General features: G+C 40.4%; 1 protein-coding gene across 4 annotated transcripts in view; it reads right to left on the bottom strand.

The window, feature by feature from the left end:
• LOC127427979 (pleckstrin homology domain-containing family A member 6-like) overlaps positions 1-14,634 on the bottom strand; it is a 153,648-nt gene that overhangs the window by 31,861 nt on the left and 107,153 nt on the right. For all 4 annotated transcript variants that reach the window (XM_051675998.1, XM_051675996.1, XM_051675999.1 and 1 more), the window contains one exon: positions 10,626-10,726. In XM_051675998.1, coding sequence (XP_051531958.1) covers positions 10,626-10,726 — 101 coding nt within the window. The remainder of the gene's footprint in view (positions 1-10,625; positions 10,727-14,634) is intronic.

The raw sequence follows: 14,634 nt of genomic DNA, 5'->3' as shown, positions 1-14,634 counted from the left end.
AAAAGTTTTAGGTCACTTGCAAAACATTTTAGTGTATATTCTGATTTAGAAAGTTCAATTGTTTCCACAAAACCTCTCCTAAATCAACCAATTAGTAAGCAAAACACAGGTTTTAGTAATGCATCAATGACTTGCAAAACACCTCTACAAAAGTGGCTTGACAGAGTAGCCTGAATCCAAGTGCATCTAGCAGACATATTTATGGTCTAGAGGAGACATTTGAGTTTACACTGGTGTTACATGTCTGACTCTTGTCTGATCTATCTTTACGGGACCTCCTCTAACCACCAGGTCCTCTTTTATCCAAACACAGGTGCCTCCTTGTCTTCTTGACGAATCAGAGAGCCGAATAAACCAAGAGCCAGTGACTTTGAAAGCTCCCATCATGTTGTACAGTAAGTCAGGGCTCATTTATATTTAGACAAGGCTTAATTATAACCTAATTGAAAACGTCTGTCATTGTTGGACTGTGATGCAGAATTTCTAGCATGGTCCTCTAGGGAACTTGGCATTTCTCACAAAGAATTAAATTTCTCCTTAGTAATGCCACAGGCAGGAGTCAAAGTGGTGGCTGCTCACAGGAGACCTGGGTTCAAGTCCGGACTGGATCATGTTCTCATCCCATTCCTCTTGATTTTCTGTCTCTATATAATACTGTGTCTATCAATCAAATATGGCAAAAAGCCCATCCAAAAATAAAGGGAAACCACTGGCTTAAACCATAGCCAGCTAAGAAAGACCATCAACCTCAATCTCACTTGATCGTAGGTAAACGACAAGGCTGGGATGAACAAGCCTAAGGGAACATGCTTACAAATGTAGTGTTTCACAATATCCTGCTCTGAGTAGGATCTCATATTATAATCATATTATACTTTGCTGATGCAAGTGATGGCAACACACTAGATTATCTGATGAGCCTGACATTCAATTGGCCTTTTTTATTACACATAAAGGAAGGTCAACTATGCAGGCCTCACCGTAATCTGAGTCTGCTTTGTTGTCTTTAACAGTGCCAAGAGGTCTCTGTCTCCCATGGCACTGGCACGGAGGTGTGGCTCGAGCAGCATTAGCTACAATAATTTAGCACTTTGTGGTGGAAGACAGCCGTGTTTACGCTGTAGGCAGTCTAAAACGAAGCTCCAAGAGTGCCCCATTTATTGTTGATGTGACTGCTTTTTGTATCCCACTTTAGTGGCAACAGCATTTATTTCAGCAGGCCACAATGAAAGTCATTGCGGGTTATTTCCTTTGAGTATAATATCTATTAAACAAAATTTCTCGGCTCTCCTTACTGACCCCTTTTTGCACCACAACACAATCTGTTGCTAAGTTTTATATGGGATTTCTTTACAATTTTTTTCTGGCAAATCCCTCAAAGGCTTAAGCGACAGAAAAAAATAACTTTTAAGACATGACTGTATGTTTCTATCTACTGTATATCTCACCATTTGAATAGTGATATTGCAACCTGTTCCTATCTCTTGAGCCATCCAACTGATTTTGATGAAATCGCTTTGCAGTTTGATACATCAGAGAGCTCTCTGTGCAGACTCAGAGGTGAATTTAATAACACATAGTAGTGACTTTAACAACACAGAGTTAAACACCACTCAGCAGTCGTCAATTAGTGGAAGGCTGTCCATATTGCATGTATTTGCTTGCAAAATGCTTAATAATGCTATTATTCACCCTGTTTTAAAGGTAAAACTGATATGTCCGATTTTGTCCGAATCTGCAGGTGTCCCTTATTTTTCCACATCGAAGGTGGCAACCCTAGTCATGTTACAACTTTGTTGAGGATTATGTGTATTTATTGGTGTGCCTCATATGTGTCTTGTATTTTCAGGAACTTCATTGTGCCAACTTGTTGTGTTTTCTTCTTATAACTGTATCTTTTTCATCTATTGTGCAAATCAGCTAACAACACAAAAAAGGCCCAACAATTGTGTGCTGAATGTAATTTGCACTGTGTAATAGAGCGCAACAGTGCTAGCCCAGTTTTTCAGCCATTTGGGTCCCGGAAGTATTTTTTTCATTCATTTTTTAAATAGGTATTTCATAAAATCCTTCATAAAAGAGTTCTAAGTCCTGAACCAAACCAACCAGCTCTGAGGTGAATCATGCCATTACAAACTTTGATTTGAAGCAAAAAAGTATTAAAATTTGGTCGAAAAAAGACAATGTACTTAATGTCGTTCATGAGGGAATGAACAACAATCCCATGAAGCATTGTGAATTACGTAATCAAATAAAAAACTATGGAAAATAAAACTAGTGATTTAAAGTTGTTGATTTTAAGTATCGGAACAATAGATTGAATATATTTTTGCTAAATTTTCATATATTTACAAAGAAATAAGTAATTTGAGAGTGTAGGAATGCCGACTCGATTGAGCCATTCACCATCACGCAGGTGGGCGGTTGCTGCAGCACTTGTTTGGTGCATTTTGATGGCTGCTATCCTCTGATTGGCAGAGCATTTCTCTTCAGGATTCATGGGTGGTGTAGTTCTTCACCAGGAATTCTGCTATTTAATACTATTTCTAAAACATTACGTTGGATTAACATGGACTGGTGGCTTCAATAGAAGCACATACCTTCATTTACCAACCTCAGAGCTCATGGTAGAAAATGTATTTTAGAATTTATTGTTAAAAATGGCTGTTAAAAATTAATTTGCCTATGGAAAAAGTGGACAAGATTTTTGTTTCACATCTTGTTGGAATTACTGCCACCATGATCAATAAAAATGCACACAAAAATCTCTTTTAAAGCTAAAGTATGTAACGTTTTTGGTGTTAAAATACTTCCTTCTATCCCAGCTTAATATGCAGAGACAACTACAAGTTAGTCATTCCGAGGTTCATTTTCTTGAAAACTCTAAATGCTTTGTCTCTGTGGCACTATAAAATTCATGTGTTTATTTAGAGCAACCTGCTTAGACCCACCCCAAACTCACGCCATTGATTGAGTAATGTTGTTGGGGTGGGACTATCTGATGGTTCAAACAACAGCAGATGGGGGGCAAATTCCGAATGTTGTTTTGAAAACATTGTTTCTTTTAGCAATTCCGTTCAGTGGCGCTACTGTCGCAGAAATTATATACTTCAGCTTTAAGCGGAGCCGGAGCTCTTTAAAGGAAACACCCCGGCATTACATCTTAAATGCAGTATATTTATTGCTTTATAGCTTCATTGAAGTTCAAATAATACGGAAGCATGTCATGTAAATAACTACAAACTCCAAAACTGGCATTTCTCTGTGCGTTCAGCGCCTCTTATACATGATTTGCATGAAGTGTCCTGATCTAAGGGGAAGAGATTAAAACTGCACCTCGCTGATGCACACTCTGTCGCTGGGAGGTTAATCCCTCGAGCGCGCACGCTTGCTGCAGCTAGATTATAACATGATGGCTCGTGATTTATTGAATCATTATATATGTGTCACTGTTAATTTCTTATCATGAAGAAAATTGCAATACGTAGCTTTATTAATAAGAGAGTTTGTTTTTTTGTTGAGTTAAAGATTGATTGAAGTGAACAAAAAGGTGAGAAAAAGGTCTTCGCCCCGTTATACACTGCAACAAAATACGTTTTTGATTTGTTTTTGTTTTGGCTTGTTTTCCAATATAAATATCTAAAACTCCTTTAAAACAACATACATTTTCTTTAGCAGCTATACTGCAGAAGAAGAAAAAAAATTATCTGAGAATTTTGAATATAATATAAAAAATACAAATATTTTAAAATATCTAAAAATCCTTTTAAATAAAAAGATGCATTTACCTGAGAAGCAGCATATAAGATATTTAGACTTGCTTTTAGAGAATAGATCTTGAATATAAGTATATTTTGTCTTTACTGCACTCGCAGATGTATAACCAAGTGAAAAAATACACTTATATACAAAATACACTTAGATTTAAGATACATTCTCTTAAAGCAAGTCTAAATGTCTTATATGTTGCTTCTCAAGTAAATGTATCTTGTTTTAAAGGAATTTTAGACAATTTTAAATGGAAAACAAGACAAAAACACTTGATAACAACAGGATTTTTTTGCAGGGAATTTCTTTATTGAATTAAACTTAATAAAAAGTATTTTTCCCTTTAATTCAATGAATGTCATTTAGAGGTATTTTTAAAATATGATTTTGTCCTCTTTATTGTTAGTAAGCATGTTTAATGCAACCTTTTAAGTCAGGGCACAAGCTGAATAATCGGTTAAGAGCTAATGATTAATCGTTGCAATAATCGCAGAATAGTCGGATAATCGTTCTAATAATCGTTAAAGCCCTACACTACAACACAGCTGGCCAAAAGCAAACAGCTGGGGAAACACACAATACATAGCAGGGAGTGTATAGCCACAGCTGTAGCCTGATGCTCTCCAACATGTTGACAAAGCAGTTAACGGCACGAGCACAAACAACGGCAAAAATATGGGGGAGAGCTACAAAATGAATGATTGCAGTAACCTGTAATTACTAGGCATCATACAGAGCAGGATGGCTCCTTGTATGTGTGTTCTGTCTACCCCTGTACTTTGCAAACACACTTCTGGAGGCGGTGTCTGTCTGTTCCAAGAGCCCTGATTTCTGCTTCAGTCCACATGTATGATAAGAGAGATGTAACCAGCAAATAAAACAGGTAAAACCAGGATGGGGCAGCTAGGAAGAGTGAACTCAGGACTTGGGATGTGCAAAACTAATGTTCAACGACTTGTTGACTTATCTGTCTTAAGGAAGCCCTGTACAATCAACCCTTTTCACACTTCCGGGTTTTGGAACATGGAAGTAAACGATTGCAGTGTAAACTCGATAACTGTGAATGGGAGTGAATGATTCGCTTATGTTTTCCTCTTTTGTAAGTCGCTCTGGATAAAAGCGTCTGCTAAATGAATAAATGTAAATGTAAATGAGACCACGGCAAATATAATTTTTGCTTTACACATTTTCTCCAACATTAAAAGAAAATCTACACTATTATGTTACCACTACTTTCCAAATGAAGAAAACATTTTGTAATGTTATAAATTTACACTAAATAATACATAAATTGCAAATATAAAAAGTTTGCAAAAACTAACGAAATATCACGATACCAAAAATTTTTTATTGTTCATCTTGTTGCTAATTTCAGTACCATATTACAGTACATTGCCACTGGCAAAATGTTATGAGATGTGACAGTTTTGAGATAAAATCAATGACAATTTGAAAATAAAATGTCACAAAATCTCAATATGACCAAGTGTGATCATTAAACAGCAGAAGGATGTCATTTAATTATATAATATACAGTCATATTCACTGCATTCTACAGAATGAACAAGAAGTGCCACTCTGCTCTGTCATGACAGGAGTATTCCAGCATTAATAGGAAGCTTAATATAACCAGAACCCATCAAAAAAAAAAAAAAAAAAAAAAAAAAAAACTCAAAGGTCTGTCAAACAAAAAGTCACACTAAAATGAAAGCTCTATTCAACTGGAATGCGTGAAATTGGAGACAGTATATAATGCTTTTAATATAAATATAAACAGTGTACAAAAATTTAACATTCCATTATAAGTTGCAATACTACTCATAATAAAAATAGTATAATATTAAATGGTTGTATGATTATTATAATTATTTTTATTATCTGTAAGCAATATCACAAAAGTGTACTGAATTTCAGCATGTTGTGATTTAGCCATAGCAGTCTTGTGCCTCAGGTAATCAGATTTTTTTCATTAATGTTTTCATTAATACTGTGAAGCTCTGTTGTGCAGGATTTTATTTGACCAAAAATACAATTGCAATTGTTTTGTTATAAATGAATTATTATATTTTCATTTGATTAAAGCTGTATGTATTAATTTAATTAAACACAATTTGATCATAACATTTAATTAAATAATTTAACATGCAATTCAGACAAATTAAATTGGAAAATGCAGAATTTGTAGCTGTTAGATTTTATGCATTCCTTTTAATCAAGTCATTTTCTGTGTAATTTCTTCAAAAATATGAGGCTTTTTTATTTGTTGCCTAATTATCGATTTAGTATCGATACCGAGTTACCAGAGCTGGTATCGTACCGAAGCCAAAATTTTGGTATCAGAGCAACCCTAGAGCACACTGTCAGCATGTAAAATTAAAGCACTGCCGCTAAAATGTTAAAAATAAACAAAATTTAATTAAAAATACAAATAACTAATAATTGGTTGGTGGATGACTAGTGGACCATTGTGACCTATCCCCTACTCTCCCAGGTAGCAGGGACTGTCGAGACAGGTGAGAAATAGGTCTGAGGTACAATCCAAGATTCCATTAACAGCTCTTCCTGATTGGCTGCAAAACCATGTTTTCAAGGCCCACCCTGATGCAAGGAGATTTGCCTATCATGAATCCAATGCAATCTATCTGAAAGCTGCTGGGGCGCTGCCTGACCTTATCTGCACATCCCACGTGCTTTGAAAGCAGGCCTAGTTCTGCCCATGGATGAGGATTTTTCCCCTCAGGAAAGGATTCCTCTGCTGTAAGTTTCATGGCATGAGTCAGCAGACTCACCTCCTGATCTTTCATGTTTCTGGTGTTCAGCCCTTGGAGAAAAGTGGAAAAAGTTCCAACCTCACAGCAGTTACACAACCAGCATTTATTAATATTTCAGCAGCGCTATACTGGGATATAGGAATATGAAAGTGGGAAAGAAAAAATAACCCCAGAGCCTAGTAAAAAGGGGTTTGTTAAAACTTCTAAAGCAGGGGTGTCAAACTCAGTTCCTGGAGGGCCACAGCCCTGCAGAGTTTAGTTCCAGCCCTGCTCCAAAACGCCTCCTTGTAATCTTCAAGCACTCCTGAAGACCTTGATTAGCTGCTTCAGGTGTGTTTAATTAGGGTTGGAGCTAAACTCTGCTGGACTGTGGCCCTCCAGGAACCGAGTTTGACACCCCTGTTCTAAAGCATAAATGCGTGCGCACACACCATCCATCATCCTTGTGATTAACTAATCAGCCAATCATGTGGCAGCAGTGCAGTGCATAAAATACGGGTCAGGAGCTTCAGTTAATGTTCACATCAACCATCAGCATAGGGAAAAAATTTGATCTCAGTGATTTGGACCATGGCATGATTGTTGGTGCCAGACAGGCTGGTTTGAGTATTTCTGTAACTGCTGATCTCCTGGGATTTTCACACACAACAGTCTCTAGAATTTACTCCGAATGATGCCAAAAACAAAAAACATCCAGTGCGCAATAGTTCTGTGGATGGAAATGCCTTGTTGATGAGAGAGGTCAACAGAGAATGGCCAGATTGGTATATATATATATATACAGTATATATTTATTTATGGAAAATTTCTAACTTTGATTACATCCATGGGCAACACATGATATGGTGAAACCATAAGATACCGTATGAGCGAAGTCAGGGGTTAATCTTAGGAAAAATTATAATAACATTATTCGTTGGTTTGTTTATTTTTCTCAATGGAAGTAAAAGTTGTAAGTATTTATACGAGCCAACTCTAATTTCTAACGATTTCACCATCTCATACTATTATTACGACTTGTCATGAGACTAGGTTGTACCTTGGAGGTTTTATTAGATTTAGCTAACTTCTGGAGACAAATTTGTCCCCAAACTATAGCTAGTTCGTACACACACATTTATCTAAATGTGGTCATCCCATAGACTTTTATTCCTTTATATAAAGCGAATTAAAATTACTACAGACTAACTCTAGCTAAAGCCTTTCTAGCAAGTCAGTACACTGTCGGCCATCTGTCGGACTTCCTTTCTAGATCCGTTGACTGTTTGACACTAGAGCTTCTTGGTTGGGCATTCCAGTTTCTCCCATTCATTTAAATAGAAGTGGCCCATCTCTGCTAAACAGTCTCTGCTCTGACTCTCTAACAAAATGGAATCCTATCCCCATAAAAAAAAAAAAAAAAAAAAAAAAATGTATTTTAGGATATTAAAAATTAATAACAAAAAATATGATTTACTTGATTTTTGGATTATATTTACCTTTGAGGACAATTTTGTCCCCAAATTATAGCTAAGTAAACACACACACACACACAAACACCCACAGACACAGGTATAAGGTCTGAAACAATTCAGAGCCAGGGAATATTAGACTTTCCTTGAGTCCCCTGTGTGAAACAGAAGAATGTTATGCTGCCAGAGGCCATACACCAGTTCTGATAATGGCTCACTGAATGAGGATTTCATAAAGGAAGTGGCATTACACCAAGAAAGAGAATATGAACAGAGATATGCACGGCAAGATGCACTGCATCAGTGTTTCAAGTTCTTTGTGAGGGCAACATGATACATGTAACCATTCACTGTAACAGAGCAGGTTATAGAATGGCTGACTAAACACACCTTCTCTCTCATGTCTCTGTTTCAGCTTCTACACAAACACACCATCTCAGTATTTCTTGCTTAATCATTAACACCAAATCAGGTGATAAATTCAAAAAATGCACAAAGCTATTTTCAAAGACACGTATGATCATGCCATGATTTTTATTGCGCTTGTCATAAAAACTGCAATGTGCTGACATGGCTTCAGACCGAAACTACAGCGTAGGGGTCTGTGATATGTAACGGACACATTGTACGCCTTTTGCCTCTAGGTTAGGCTATGGGATCCTTGTGACTGATAGTTTGTTTTGTTTTGCAAACATATCTCAATATCTAATACATAATAGTCTATCTTTTGTAGGAGCCTCCATTGAAGAGCTTTGGATGTTTTCAAGAACATGTTGACTGGCATAAATGGGTTTTATTAAAGCTGTAATGCCATTCTAAGCTTCTGTTTAACTTCATTTCCACAGGGAATGAACATTAGAAGTAGATGCTTGAAACTAAATCAATTTTCAAAATACAAAAATCAAACTTTGAGAACTTTAAACTCATTTAGCAAGCTTCAAAATAAACATGATCTCACTGTCAAAAGATGGTCTAGGACAACCCACTTTTTCTTCTTTAATATTTAAAATTTTAACATACGTACTCTAAAATGCCAGGAGGGGTCTATTACAATCCAATCCAATCCGATCCTAATAGTAGGGGAAAATATGCTGTGCAAGCAAAAAAAATTATTATAAACAAATACAAATATAAAAATAGTAACTTCATGAATTTATACATACTAAATAATACTAAACATTCAAAACTATGAACATTTTCTTAATGTACAGTAACTTCACATTTAAAAATATTAAATCTTATTTAATAAGAAATTATTATTTATACGACGCTAAAAGAGTCCACCATCCTGATCGGTTTAAATCTAGTGTCAAATGTCATCAACGACTCATCTCTTACATACTATTGGTCAGTTTAAACTGACCTATTGGTCAGTTTAAAATGCCAGGTGTCACAAAAAAGCCGTTTTACTCAAAACCTACCAAGACCAGCAGAGCCACGATGAAATATTCTTGAGCATCTCCAGCCCAGCCCTTAGGGGCCCCGTGGAGCCAGGGGCAAAAGAGACGTGAACACAGTTACCAAACGCATAATGGCCCCACATTCTCAAAACGTGACAACTGCATGTTATAGTTTGAAATACAGTTCAAAACACATGCTCTGTGTGTAACTCAGATAGTAATCTAATAGAGGCTCACATGCAGTCCAAACATAATCTAAATTTTTCAATTACAGAAAACAACAAACAACAACTGTCTTTCAGAGTGCAAAAGCAACGTGCTACTGCATGGGACCATCTTTCCAGAGGCATGTATTATATAAAGTCATGTTAGAAGACAAACTTGTAATGGAATACTGTATATAGATGCTGTTTGCATAGACTTGGCTCTGATCTGTAATAGAATGTAGAGAGAATATAGTGGGGTCCAAAAGCCTGACACCACATTGAAAATCTGTGATTTTAGTCATTTAAAACCTGGAAGTAACTTTTAAGGTTTTTAATAAAATGTTTGGATTCTAATTTAAACTTATGATTTTTGGTCACTTATCAAATGTAAGCAAATTTGTGATAATGACAATGCTAACGCCTTTGTACAAAAGGTCGGATTTCCTTGCTTCCACTGAAGCACTTTAAGATGCTCTTTGGAACATTTTCAAATCATACAGGGATAACATGGATAATCAGGTTTTGCGCAAACCTGAGAAGTCCATGCCAGCTCAAGTGCAAATTTTCACTCAGATTTTTATGCTGATTATATCATTTGTAAATGTAGTAAGTTTTTAGACAATTAGAAAAGAATGCAAAATACTGAAGAAGTGTTCTCTGACTTTTGGACCCTGTATACAAGCACAAACTAAAGATCTGTGCGTTCAAATACAGCCGCCAGGAATCATGATGAAAATATAATCTGACATATGTTTGTCTTTCTGGCACATGGTGTATAAACACATACAAAGATGCAAAGTCCACTGCTTGTGTTTCCACAATCAGAGTGAATATCGGTTTGGTGGTTTTGATCTTGTTTAATCATGATTATTTCAAACACGCAGCTTGAACAGTCCACACTTTACAGGAATCACAAGTTGACTATGATCATATTCCTTACCCTGACACTGAATACCACTTTTACCTATTACCCCTCCCCTCCCCTGTCCCGACAGCAACCTGCACCAAAACAGCCCAGAGATCACCAACCTTAAAGGCAAATTTGCGGCTGATGTTGTCTGATGGCAGGACTGGTCCGATCTTAAAGCTGAGGAGAGGAAGACTGCCCAAAACCCCTTCTTCTTTCTCGTCTGCATTGAAAAAACATAGAATATGGAGAAAAAAACATTACCAGCAAAGTTAAAAAAAGTTTTAAAAAGAGAAAGAGAAGATCTGTATCATATCATTCCAACCTAGATGAAAAAAGCTGATTAAATGTGGTTAGAAACTTTGGTTCTTCAAGTCCCAATCAAAGAAGTCCTCCTGTGCAATGCTACATTGGATAAGACAAGCAACGGTAATGTAAAAGCAAACTCCACGTAAACGGCAAGTCAATCCTATAATAAACATCCATTGTATCCCCGCGCAAACCAACGCTCATTACGCGCATGCTCTCTGCGCGCAGCGATGCTCAGTTGGGGAGAGGAGCACTCGGGCTGATTAAATAATGGAGCACATCGTTAAATTTTCAGCGATGAGGGCAATGGGGATCCAGTGAGCTCTCGCTCTTGAGCTGCTGCTGGGGAAATGCAATGAACTCGCCTGCATGTGCGCTCTGACAGCACTGTGTGTTTGTGTGTGTGTGTGTGTGTGTGTGTGTGTGTGTGTGTGTGTGTGTGTGTGTGTGTGTGTGTGTGTGTGAATGAGAGAGAGGGAAGAGAAAGAGAGAAGGGAGGGGTGGAGCAGGTTATGTTTGTGCTTTATAGAAGTGGGTAGATCAGAAAGAGAGAGAGGGAGAGAAACAGAGAGAGAGAGAGAGAGAGAGAGAGAGAGAGAGAGAGAGAGAGAGATCAGATAAAAGATAGCTATCAGCCCTTGGTGACTCAGTGCTGCAGGAATTCTCGCTCTCGGCCAGCTCTACCTGAACCAAACAACCAATCAGAGCCTGTTATTCTGTAAACACAAAGGCTGCATATAGACAAAAACAATCCTAAGTAAGAAGCCTATATTGATACAGAAGCATTCGTCTGTTATCTCCATCACAAAATATTCCATACTCTAACACAAACACATACACAAATGAAAAACTATAATGCATGAACGCAGCTGAACCTGTATTTCACGGTTATAACTATATATTGAGTAGGGTATGTCCCTCCTAATATTCAGATTAGTGATTGACTAATATGGGTTTTTCTATAGCTGATTCTTAATTTAATATATTCGATCCAACCCAGTCCTGAATATGTCATTACAGCCTTGTCTGTGAGAAATCAAACTGTACTTATCGTACTATGCAAAAACCTCATTGTTATACAAATATAGACAGGCATACACTCAGATGAACTGTGTCTGACATAATGACACTGACAATCATTCACTGTACATGTCAATTACAGCAGATACATGTCAATACAAAAGCAGAGGAAATATTTAAATTGGGCTGAATATTTAAATTTGTCATGTAACCATTTAAACTTGACTTTAAACCAAGTTCTTGGAGATTCCAAATGACTAAGTTCAGACAGGAAACTCTACACTGGACAAGCTAAACTTGTAATCTATTAGCCAATCAGCTTGCTCACATGTGAATTTCAAGCCAATCGGTTAACATGTGTAAGCTGATAGGTCTTTTGACATGTAATCAGGTAGCCAATCAACTTGCATTCCCTATCTGTCACTCACTCGACGTTGTGTCGATGTAATGACACTAGGGGTCACTCTTGGGAGCCCGAGACACCTCTGGTCTTTGAGTGACGAAGGTCACGGTGTGGTCTCTCAGGCAGACAATGGCCACACTAGTGGTCCTGGAGCGCCACCTTTGGCTCAACCTGGTCAATATGGGTGAGGCCGACAAGACACGGTTCCTTGCTGCCCCCATTTCCCAGGCTGGCCTATTCGGCGACACCGTCGAGGACTTTGCCCAGCAGTTCTCGGCGGTGATGCAGCAGACGGAGGCAATCCGGCACATCCTGCCCCGTCGCGCCAAGGGCGTCCCCCTGCGGTGACTGCACCGGCTCCGCCGCAGCCTGCCCCTTCGGCCCGGCCCGGCATGGAGCCCACCGCAGGAAGCAGATGCCACCCGTCTCACAGCCAGCACCTAAGAACCTACGGAGGTCGTGCTCCTGAGACGGGCGACCCAGAGACGAGGGAACCCACTCACCTGGAGCTGGTAAAAAGACCACTCCATCCCCCAGTGGAGGGCCAGGCGGACTTTTTGTTTGATTTTGCCGCATGCCCAAGTGGCAGCGGTACCCAACAGTTCAGCAAAAGAGAGGCTTCCTTCCTCCCTGGGTCAAATACCCGGTGTGCATGGTCATCACCACGACTACCGTCCACAGGTATTTTCTTGCAGGATTGGCGCTCCAGCGGTGGCCTTTCCGCCCCTGAGCGCCCAGCTGTGGCACACAGCCATCCCCAGTGTGGCAGTCTCCATGGGTTACGAGGACAGGCCTCTTCCTCCCCCATCCCAGGCTGTTCCGGGGGTGGTCACAAGGAGCCAGGTAAGTGCTTCGATGTCCCTAGACTCAGCACGGCCACGACGTGGTGTGGCACCTCGAGCTCCACCCCGCCGTGAGGCCCCACCTGCTGGTACATCCGACGACGTTGTCCCCTTGGTCCCCCATGCGCAGAACTTGGATGCGTGGCTCGTGCTTTCCAATCCGTCGCAATGGCTGATCCTGACCATCCGACTCGGCTACATGATTCAGTTCACCAGGCGCCCGCCCAGGTTCAGCGGTATTCACTTCACCTTGGTCAAGAGCGAAAATGCTGCTACCTTGCCCGCAGAGATCGCTACCCACCTACGGAAGGGCGCGATAGAACCTGTCCCTCCAGCCGAGATGAAGAAGGGGTTTTACAGCCCCTACTTCATCGTACTGAAAAAAGGCGGTGGGTTGCAGCCAATCTTGGACCTGCGAGTACTGAACCAGGCCTTACACAGACTCCCGTTCAAGATGCTGACGCAAAAACGCATTCTGGCAAGCGTCCGGCATCAAGATTGGTTCGCGGCAGTAGACCTAAAGGATGCATACTTCCACATCTCGATCCTTCCTTGACACAGACCCTTCCTGCGGTTTGCATTCGAGGGTCAGGTGTATCAGTACAAAGTCCTCCCTTTCGGCCTGTCCCTGTCTCCTCGCGTCTTCACGAAGGTCGCAGAGGCTGCCCTTGCCCGTTAAGGGAGGTAGGCATTTGCATTCTCAACTATCTCGACAACTGGCTAATCCTAGCTCACTCTCGAGACATGTTGTGCGCACAAAGGGACCTGGTGCTCTCACACCTCAGCCGACTAGGGCTTTGGGTCAACTGGGAAAAGAGCAAGCTCCTCCCGGTTCAGAGCATCTCTTTTCTCGGTTTGGAGTTGAGCCTTTGCAGTCAGCTGAGCTTAAGGCACTCTCCTTGAAGACTGCCCTCCTGATTGCGCTCACTTCCATCTAGAGGGTAGGAGACCTGCAAGCGTTCTCTGTCAGCAAAACGTGCCTGGATTTCGGTCCAGGTTACTCTCACGTGATCCTGAGACCCCGACCGGGCTATGTGCCCAAGGTTCCCACCACCCCTTTTAGGGACCAGGTGGTGAACCTGCAAGCGCTTCCCCAGAAGGAGGCAGACCCAGCCCTGCCGTTGCTGTGTCTAGTGCATGCTTTACACATCTATTTGGATCGCACGCAGAGCTTAAGGATCTCTGAGCAGCTCTATGTCTGCTTTGGTGCACAGCGGAAAGGAAGCGCTGTCTCCAAGCAGAGGATCGCCCACTGGCTCATTGATGCCATAACTATGGCATATCACGCCCAGGACATGCCGCCCCCGGTAGGGCTACGAGCCCATTCTACCAGGGGTGTAGCGGCCTCCTGGGACCTGGCCAGGGGTGCCTCTCTAACAGACATCAGAGCAGCAGGCTGGGCAACACCCAACACCTTTGCAAGGTTCTACAACCTCCGGGTGGAACCGGTATCGTCCCAGGTAGTGGCACGCAATACAAGCGGATAAGCCCTCGATAGCCAGCCGGGTGTATCGCTTGCACATAGTGCCTTCCACCTCCTTTTGAGCTGAAGACGTG

This window comes from Myxocyprinus asiaticus, chromosome 37 (assembly GCF_019703515.2).
Source record: "Myxocyprinus asiaticus isolate MX2 ecotype Aquarium Trade chromosome 37, UBuf_Myxa_2, whole genome shotgun sequence".
In the NCBI taxonomy this organism is placed as follows: domain Eukaryota; kingdom Metazoa; phylum Chordata; class Actinopteri; order Cypriniformes; family Catostomidae; genus Myxocyprinus; species Myxocyprinus asiaticus.
The sequence above is the reverse complement of the archived record's forward strand: the minus strand, read 5'-3'. Positions and strand labels throughout refer to the sequence as shown.